This window comes from Coptis chinensis, chromosome 6 (assembly GCF_015680905.1).
Source record: "Coptis chinensis isolate HL-2020 chromosome 6, ASM1568090v1, whole genome shotgun sequence".
Lineage (NCBI taxonomy): Eukaryota > Viridiplantae > Streptophyta > Magnoliopsida > Ranunculales > Ranunculaceae > Coptis > Coptis chinensis.
Genome location: NC_141461.1, coordinates 51,084,817 through 51,094,855, shown reverse-complemented (window position 1 = coordinate 51,094,855; position 10,039 = coordinate 51,084,817). Strand labels below are relative to the sequence as shown.

The following is a 10,039-nucleotide window of genomic DNA, read 5'->3' as shown; positions in this document are numbered from 1 at the left end:
ACTAGCAATGCAAATCGAGAATGGGTTTCCTTATTGAGATTGAGTAGAGACGCAGAAGTAGGAGATATGTACAAAATATTCATTTGTGCATCGGTGAATAGTATCTGGAAAGAAAGGAATAACAGATGGTTCCAGCAAACCTCCAAACCTCTAGAGACACTGTTCAACAAGTTGGTTCGAGATTTGAGGAATTATATACAAGTCTTGTGACCTGATGTCAAAGATACTGTTAAGGCTCGAAATCTCTGCCTCAGGTTAAACATCACCACCCAGTTCAAGCAACAGGTGAATATTAATTGTGCATGGAATCATCCAATGGGCAACAGGATTAAAGCTAACATAGATGGGGCACTAAACAAGAATGGTCCAAGTCATGGAGGCATGATGGAAGACAAGGAAGGTAGAGTTGTTGCAGCATTTAGTGGGACCGGAGGACATCATTCAGTTATTTTCCAAGAACTCAAGGCTATTGAGGTCTGTATGGAGAGATGCATACTAGAAGGTTTTGCTGAGGTAGAGGTGGAGTCTGATTCTATGAGAGCCATAAATGCCATTAACAAGTTAGAGAAACCTCCATGGTACTGTAGAGATGTGGTGGTGGCTATTGAGAGGAAGAAAGAGAGGTTTAGCTATATTACTTTTTCACATGTATTTAGAGAAGTGAATAAGGTAGATGACTATCTTGCAAGACTTGTACATAATCATAAGTTGTCTCTGATCCATTTTGCTAGTCCCTTAGATTATGAATTACAAACCATTGTAAATGAGGATGCAAATGGAAAAATCTATGTAAGGAAACATTGAGTTTAATACAGGTGGTGGTCTGCCTAACCCTAGCTTATTTGTTTAAAAAACAAAAGATGTACGTACTTCAAATCATAATGAAGAGGCTTTAAGTTAGGGGTGCAGTGGGAGGAGTTGGGATCAAAGATTCTTGAGGAAAGTCGTCTTCAACAGAGAAGACGGATTTATGTTCTTCAAAATCGCTAGATATCATGGTAGTAGGGTCAAATAGTGGCACTGACTCTAATAACGCGTTGACGTCCTTACTATATGAGTTAACTGATCAGTTCCCAAATGTACGTTTTATTACCTTTGCAATGCTTCATATATGCCCTTCTTATGCTTAATGAATAGACAACTTATAGTTTTTTCTACCGTTTGCAGGATACAGGCCATTTAGGACGCATATTCCTAATATGTGCATTTTGGCACAAAAAGAATGGCTATTTACGCTGCTTGGGAAGATTCCAGCTTTGGAGCAAAGTTGCCAGAAAGTCAAAGTTAAAAGTCAACTATCAACTGTCAAAGTCAAAGACTCAAGGACTCAAGGCTGGAAGCTACTGACCCAGGGACCAAAAGCCAAATTCAAGACTTATAATATGTGGGCTTAGGTTAAAGGCCCATAAGTTTGTTTCTAGAAGGAAGGGTATAATTGTAAATGGTATCCTATATAAACCAAAGAAATGTAGAGAAATTCTTATCCGATGTTTTAGGGTCCAAATCAATTGGTTTGTTAGGAGTAGAAACCCTAGATCTAATATTTGGTTATTAGGAGTAGGTTAAATGTTTTTAAATTAAATTGCTATTTCCTTATTTTCCATTTTCATGTTCTTTAAGCTTTAGTGTAAACCAAAGCTCTTAATCAATTCAATACAAGTTTTCTAATCATTTCAATACAAGTTCTAAATCATTTCAATACAAGTCAAGATTGAGAGTAATTCCAAAAGCCAAATAGGAGAGAAGAGTTACAAAAGTTAGTGTATTATCCATCACAAACCTTCCTCTAAACAAAGAGTCTAAGATGAACTTCAACACCCTTCTCACCACTACCAAAACTCATTCTTCATTAACATCAAATTCGGAAACACCAAACGAAAGAAATTGGTGCACTTCATCATCAGGAAAAGAGTTTGTTAGATACTCTTACGCGAAACTATCAATCGTGTTAATCTCACCATCAATGTTAGCATTTGGAATTTGTTTCATTAACTTGAAAACATTTACCTCGACAGAAAGATTTCCAAAGGATATGGTCATGGAACCATCCCGATAGTTTATGAGGGCATTTGAAGTTGCAAGAAAAGGATGCCCTAAGATGATCGGAATGGAGTCATAGACAACTTCTGTATCCAAAATGACAAAATCAATGGGATAGTAAGAGTCTTGGACTTTTTCGAGGATATTTCCTACAATGCCTTTGGGATATTTGTGTAGGAACCGTTATGGTTGCATGTAATGGTTTACAAACCGTGAAAACCCATGCGCAGCGGAATAAGGGTGTTCGCGATTTTGATTAGGAATCATACCTTTGAACAGCTATGATATCTCTGAGAATTCAAGCTTTACAAATCAGCAACCTCTTGATCTTCTGTTGTATTCCTATCCTTGGAGTGGACGTTGTGTGGGTAACGATCTACCAGCCCCTTCTTTCTCTCTTGGCCGAATTTTGGGACTAATTGTTCTTGACCAATCACTCAGTATTTGGCCAGGAAAGAAGGGTTTCTTTATATAGGCTACAACAGGGACCATGAGGAGAAATTAGGGTTAGGTCTCCTGACAGGCATGGGCTTCCCATGTTCGCACAGAACACACGGCCCAAGTCCGTCAACAAATGGTTTATTCCACTAAAGGCTATTGTTGCACTACTGCCCTAATCCCAAATTACGTATATTATGTTTATGGGCTCCATATTATATGCTTGTTGATCTCCCCGTGTTAAGATATCGAATGCCAGTTGATTAAGTCAAGTTACTGACAACTACATTAATTAACTTCTTATGTCCCTGAGTAGTACCACTCAAACTCATTGTCATGTTGGATTAAATCCACCTACAGGGTTTACATGACAATCCTTATGAGCTCCTCAAGGGGACATCATCAACCCGACTTCCTACAGGTCACGGAAGTCGACTAGTGTAATCATGTAGTCAAGATAAACTAATACCAGATTATACTACAACCATACCAATGGTTTGTCCAAATCCATCTAGGTTGTGAACGTTTACTTATACTTTATAAAGCACTGATGATATGGTCTTTTGTGTGTCACCACACACCATATCATCTACAACATAAAGTATTAGACGCACGCATATAACTAATAACTTATATAATATGCATAACATTTGCCCATATGATTCTCATTCAAAAAATGAAGAATTAGAGTTAATACAAAAGTAATGCTTTTAGTATATAACCCTATCAATCTCCCACTTATACTCAAAGCATTGCTTTTTAGTATATTACTAACAAAACTCCTACTTATACTTAAAGCTATGCTGCCAAGCATCTGATTCCCATCCCCTCAACATGCCTATCAAAAGACTTAGCCAGTAAGCTATTTGTCAGCTAGGTTGTCTTCTGATGCTATCTTGGTAACAGTAACATCTCCTCTTTTTACGATTGATCGTATCAGGTGGTACTTGCGCTCAATGTGTTTACTTGCTTTATGGGCTCGTGGTTCCTTTGAGTTAGATACCACACCAGTGTTATCACAATAAAGTGTGATACTCATAGGTAAACCAAGTACCACTACCAAGTCCAACAAGAAGTTTCGGAGCCAAACTGCCTCTGTGGCTGCCACATATATAGCTTACATGGTGGAGTCAGACACGCATTTCTGCTTGATACTCCTCCATACTATGGCTCCACCTCCCAAGGTAAACACATAACCTGAGGTAGACTTACTCTTGTCCCTATCCAACTGAAAATCAGAATCTGTATACCCTAAGGGAACCAAACTATCTGCACGGTATACTAACATATAATCCTTAGTCCTTTTTAGTTACTTCAGAATATGTTTTACCACAGTCCAGTGCCCTTGTCCTGGGTTTTTCTGATATCTGCTAACCATGCCAATGGCAAAGAAGATGTCTGGCCTCGTGCATAGCATGGCGTACATTAAGCTTCCTACAGCTGAAGCATAAGGAACCACTTTCATGTCCTCTATCTCTTTTGGTGTCTTGGGACACATATCCTTTGATAGAGGAACTCTCAAGGATAAGAAATACCACTACGTTTCCATCAAAATTCTTGTACACACAAGATTCATGTGGGCATTGATCGAATCCATAAGATTGGATTACCTCATCAAAACGAATGTTCCAAGATCTAGAAGCTTGTTTAAGTCCATAAATGGATCGTTTAAGCTTACAAATAAGATGCTCTTGACCCTTTTTAATGAATCCTTATAGTTGCTTCATATAGATGGTTTCCTCAAGACTTCCATTAAGGAAAGCTGTTTTAACATCCATTTGCCAAATTTCATAATTGAAATGAGCTTCGATAGATCAAAAAATTCGGATAGACTTAAGCATGGCCATTGGTGAAAGGTCTCCTCATAATCGATACCCTCTTTCTGAGTAAAGCCCTTTGCCACCAGCCTTGCTTTAAAGGTTTCAACCTTACCGTCTGCTCCTCTTTTTTTTTATAGACCCACTTGCATCCAATGGTTCATACACCATTGGGTGGCTCTACAAGCTCCCAAACCTGATTAGAATCCACAGATTCCATCTCAGAAATCATTGCCTTTTACCAAGATTCTACATCTTTATCTTGGAGTGCTTCATTGTAGGTCCAGGGATCAGGAACTTGGTTATCAGTGGTTATGTTAGAAGACATTCCCAAACCAATCCACCTATCAGGTTGTCTAACAACCATCCTACTACGACGAAGCACCTCTTGTTCTTGTACGTCATTAGTGACACGTTGTGGTTCCTATTCTTGTACTATCAGTACTGAAGTAGTTGGTGTCTCTCCTCTTAATTCTTCTAGAATAATACTACTTGATTATTTAATGCACTATGGGTGGAATAGGATTAATGATGTATAAATTGCCTTCCAATGCACCAGAATAGATAAAATGTTTATTTTTCTTAATGACGATCTTGTCATTTAAAAGAAATAGGATACCCATCCTTAATTAACATAGAAACTAAAATCAAGTTCTTTCTAAAATTAGGCACATAAAGATAATTCTTTAACATCATAATCTTATTTCTACCAAAAGATTAAAAAAATCTCTCCCACTGCAACAGCTACCACTTTCGTAACATCCCCCAAAGATATGGTAATCTCTCCAGCAATAAGTTTTCTAGTTTCCTGGAACCTCTGCAATGAAATGCAGACATGGCTAGTGGCTCCCGTATCTACACACCCGGTACTGGTAGATAACACCACTAAACATGTTTAAACGACTAGTGCATGAGACATACCTTCATTATTCTCTTGTTTGAGAAGAGGACAATCTCCCTTCCAGTGTCCTGGCTACTTGCACTTGAAGCACTTGCCCTTAGGCTTTTTCACAGCTCCCTGAGGTCCCATGCCCTTCTTTGCCATATTCCTATGCTTCTGAACATTATTCTTCTTCTTACCGCCATTAGGCGTAGAAGTAAAAACCTTCCAAGTAGCATAAACCTGAACATAACTCTACTTAAAGAGACTCTCAGCTGACTGAAGTTATGTCATAAGTTCCGCCAAAGAATACAACCTTTTGTTCATGTTGTAGTTAAGGTGGAACAGTTCAAATCTCTCAGGCAGCATCATGAGAATGATATCGACTTGCATTTCCACATCAATATCAGCTCCAAGGATCTCCAACTCATTCAGATAAGCCATCATCCTGAGCATATGATCCCTTACAGGAGTCCCTTCAGCCATAGTTGTCGTCATCAAGTTTTTCATGGCAATTTACCTAGTAGCCCTATTCTGGTGTTCGAAGAGTTCCTTGAGATTGATCATCATATCATAATCCGTGGTCATGGCCTGATGCTAATGTTGCAGCACACCTGACATAGATGCCAGAATGTAACACCGCAACATCTCATATGCCTTGATCCACTTTTTATATGTTCCTTTCTCCTCTTCTCCAGCAGCATCTTTAGGGTTAGGTGGGCATTCCTCATTGAGTACAAATTTGTACTCTTCAGCAGTCAACACGATATCCAAGTTGCGTTTCCAGTCTATGTAATTAGGGCCAAGGAGTTTGTTTTCCTTAAGAATAGTTGCTAGTGGGTTTAAAGTAACCATTTTGAAAACCTGAGAATCACATAAAATTAACTATTATGTAGGGCAAAACTTTTTGAGTTAATAAAAAAATTAATTAATTAATCAACCCGTCAGCACCCTACATACCGAGAAGTAGTAAGCCACGATAGTGTGGACATTTACCATATCTACATTCGTGTAGAGAGGTTTTTCCTATTAGTTCTACTTCTCGTCAACTTAACAGCACACCACTTGTTAGAGTGGAGACATGCCATCTAGACAAGTAAAACTAATATGTTGACCTTTCTTTGGTCCTACAAATAATAGCAGTGACTCCGATGGGGAGGATACCATTACTTGCATCGAAGTGTATACCATTACCAACACAAAGTCCATTATTTTGTAATGAATCCCTTCAGATGGAGAAGTGAATCCATTCAATAATAATTTCATATAGTTGTCCTTTAGAAGTTTATTCTGGTGATCCGTAATTAGACTCATCCGATATGGAGGAAGGCACTAAAACCGACGCACAAATATAATTACATTACTAACAAACCAGTAATGGAGACCGTGGGATTTATACGAAACAAAATTCCCTCTCCCACTTAGTTATTTAGAATTGAGGATCTTTCTGTTTACTGGTCAGGCCTATGTCCATGTTTATCTATTATTCATGTGGGCTTAGTTTTTAGCAAACATCCATAAATAAAAACATGTATATAGAATAAGCAAATATGAATAATAAAATGGAAACTTAAATTCCCAACTGTTATGGCCATATTCATTGCTCCATCCCGCGTCAAATAACTCTTTTTTAGTTGCCCCGATTTTTTAGAAATCGTGGCCTGTTTCCTTCACTGGAAACCTCATGAAATCACCGCATAGACCCCCGAACAGCAAACATATTTCACCTCTTCACCAAGATGAAAACAGCATTAGATCTAGACCAATCCATCTTCTCCGTTTTGGAGTTTACAATAAATTACATCATTGGAAAACAAAACAACACGATACAAACCGTGATTTAAATTACATCCACCAATAAACAAATATTGTAAAAAAATATTTAAAGCATGTTGTTTTACTCATAGGGCAGTCGTGCTCTCATAAAAACAAAATAGATCCATTTTTCATACATTCTGACCATAATAGTTGGTCTAGATGCCTGTAAAACCAAGTTAGAGCAGTTCTACATCTACCAACATATATACATGCTCCGATACCAATTGTAGGAACTGTTATGGTTGCATGTGATGGTTTACAAACTGTGAAAACCCATGTGCAGGGGAATAAGGGTGTTCACGATTTTGATTAGGAATCATACCTTTGAACAACTGTGATATCTCTGAGAATCCAAGATCTACGAATCAGCAACCTCTTGATCTTCTGTTCTATTCCTATCCTTAGAATGGACATTGTGTGGGAAACGATCTACCAGCCCCTTCTCTCTCTCTTGGCCGAATTTAGGGACTAATTGTTCTTGAGAAATCACTAAGTATTTGGCCAGACAAATGGCTTATTCCACTAAAGGCCATTGTTGCACTACTGCCCTAATCCTAAATTATGTGTATTACGTTTATGGGCTCCATATTATATGCTTGTTGATCTCCCCGTGTTAAGATATCGAATGCCCGTTGATTAAGTCAAGTTACTGACAACTACATTAATCAACTTCTTATGTCCTTGAGTAGTACCACTCAACCTCATTGTCATTTCGGATTAAATCCACCTGCAGGGTTTACATGACAATCCTTATGAGCTCCTCAAGGGGACGTCATCAACCCGACTTCCTGCGGGTCACGGATTCCTTCTATAATCAACAACACACCTTACATACAATGTCATTACCCAATCCATTGAGTTTGTTGATTCACAAATGAATCTCACTCATTAATAATTTAAAGCAATGTACAATGCACGTAAGTGCCCATTATTATATCCGGATTAAGAGGACAAGCATCCATAATAACAGAGGTGTTTGTTTTTTTATATAGTCAGTATAAAGAGAAACAACCTCACTTGGTCATGTTCAATACACACAAAGTGTACTAGTGTAATCCTGTAGTCAAGATAGACTAATACCAGATTATACTACAACCATACCAATGGTTTGTCCAAATCCATCTAGGTTGTGAACGTTTACTTATACTCTATAAGGCACTGATGATATGATCTTTTGTGTGTCACCACACACCATATCATCTACAACATAAAGTATTAGACGCATGTATATAACTAATAACTTATATAATATGCATAACATTTGCCCATATGATTCTCATTCAAAAAATAAAGAATTAGAGTTGATACAAAAGTAATGTTTTTAGTATATAACCCTATCAATTTGATGGAGCGATCGGCTAACTACAAAGTCATGTTGGTAGGTTTGAGCTCATGAAAACCTAGCTATTTGAACAGGTAATATGGAAGTAAGTTCACACTTGTTCCTAGGTCTAGTAGTGTAGTAGTAGTATATTTGTCTCCCAATGTGCATGGAACAGTGGATCTGCCTAGGTCCTTGTATTTGACAATACCATTTGTTTCAGTGATGGAAGGGAACTGTTCTGTGAGGAATGCTTGTTAATGAACATTGGTTCTCCTTTTCGTGATGCACATATCTTTCATAAACTTTGCATGTTTTTGGCAATTGTTTGAGGGCCTCGAGAAATGGTATGTTGATAGTCAAATTCTTTAACGTTTCTTGAATCTCATCAAAATTTTCATCAGGTTTGTTCTTTGCCAAACATGTAGGAAATGGTGCCTTTGGTCGGAATTTGGCATACAAATCAACTTGCTCATTTCCTGGTGTGGTGGACGGTGACTTGGTTGGAATTGGTGCTTCCCGCGTAGGCTCAACATCAAAGATAGGTACATTAGGAAGTTTAGCTGCATTTGGGTGATCATCTGGCTTATGTACTTGATTATCTACGGTTTTGCCAGAACGAAGAGTAGTGACTGCATTCACCTCACCTTGGCCTGGATTACTTGTACCTGGTGCATTGTTGAGTTCAAAGGTAGTGTTTGCTGGCTTAGGGTTTAGAACTGCTTGTCCAAGAAACACGCCCTTTTGACTATTATCCTGCATTGAGAGTTAATGAGATTGCTGGATAGAAGTCAAGATTTTAGACTGTTGGTTCATGTAAGCCAAGAAAGTCTCACTCGTCTTATCACCTGAGAGTTGCACTGGTGGTGCAACAGGAACTAGCTTAGTTTATGATTATTGTTAGGGTTAGTTAGACTTACCCCCCCATTACTAGTTGCAATTAGTGTTACCCCTCCGTTTTCAAAAATATTAGTGATACCCCCCCATTTGAGTGATCCAACGGTTAGATTTCTTCATTTGAAAAAAAAAATTCATCTCGTAACCGTTGGATCTTGCAATTGGGGGGGTATCACTAATATTTTTGAAAACGGGTAAGTCTAATTAACCCTTATTGTTAATGGGTTGAGGATGATAGCCGTAACTTTGAAGAACTGGAACAAGGTTGCGGTTGTTTTGGTAGGTAAGATTTGAATTGCTTGGAAACTGATTTTGACCTTGTTGGTACTGCTGATTATTCCCTTGATGGTATGGCTTATAGTTGGTGGACGGTCGAACAGGCAGATTGGTGAAACCTGGAAGAGCCATCTGTTGTGTATTTGGTCACCAAGTAAAATTCAGATTCTGTCTTCATGGTGCATTAGGGATGTTGGACGCACAAGCTTCTTCAGATGTTTGGGCAGTTAAATCATATAACAAGGGACAATAGGCATCAGGATGGTCAGGACTTAGGCAAAGAAGACATGGAGATGTGTTAACGTTCATGACCTATTTTGGTTTTTGATCGTTCACTTGAACTGCGAGAGCATCTACCTTCTTTGTTAATGATTCAATCAGGGTTTTTATTTATGGGTCGGGTTTTACCTCAAACACAGGTGTATCTTTGTGTATAGTGTCCTTACATGATCTTGAAGTATCAGTGTTACCCCAATGGGTACCTCTCAAAGTTTGTTTTTCAAGAAAATTGTATGCCTCAGTAGCCCCTTTGTCCATGAAACAACCGCCGTT

General features: G+C 38.4%; 1 protein-coding gene across 1 annotated transcript; it reads left to right on the top strand.

Moving 5' to 3' along the window:
- Positions 1-315: 315 nt before the first annotated feature.
- On the top strand, positions 316-804 carry LOC147493446 (uncharacterized). The gene has a single exon (XM_086567866.1). The coding sequence runs from the start codon at positions 316-318 to the stop codon at positions 802-804; it is 489 nt and encodes a 162-aa protein (XP_086423992.1).
- The last annotated feature ends 9,235 nt before the right edge of the window (positions 805-10,039 follow it).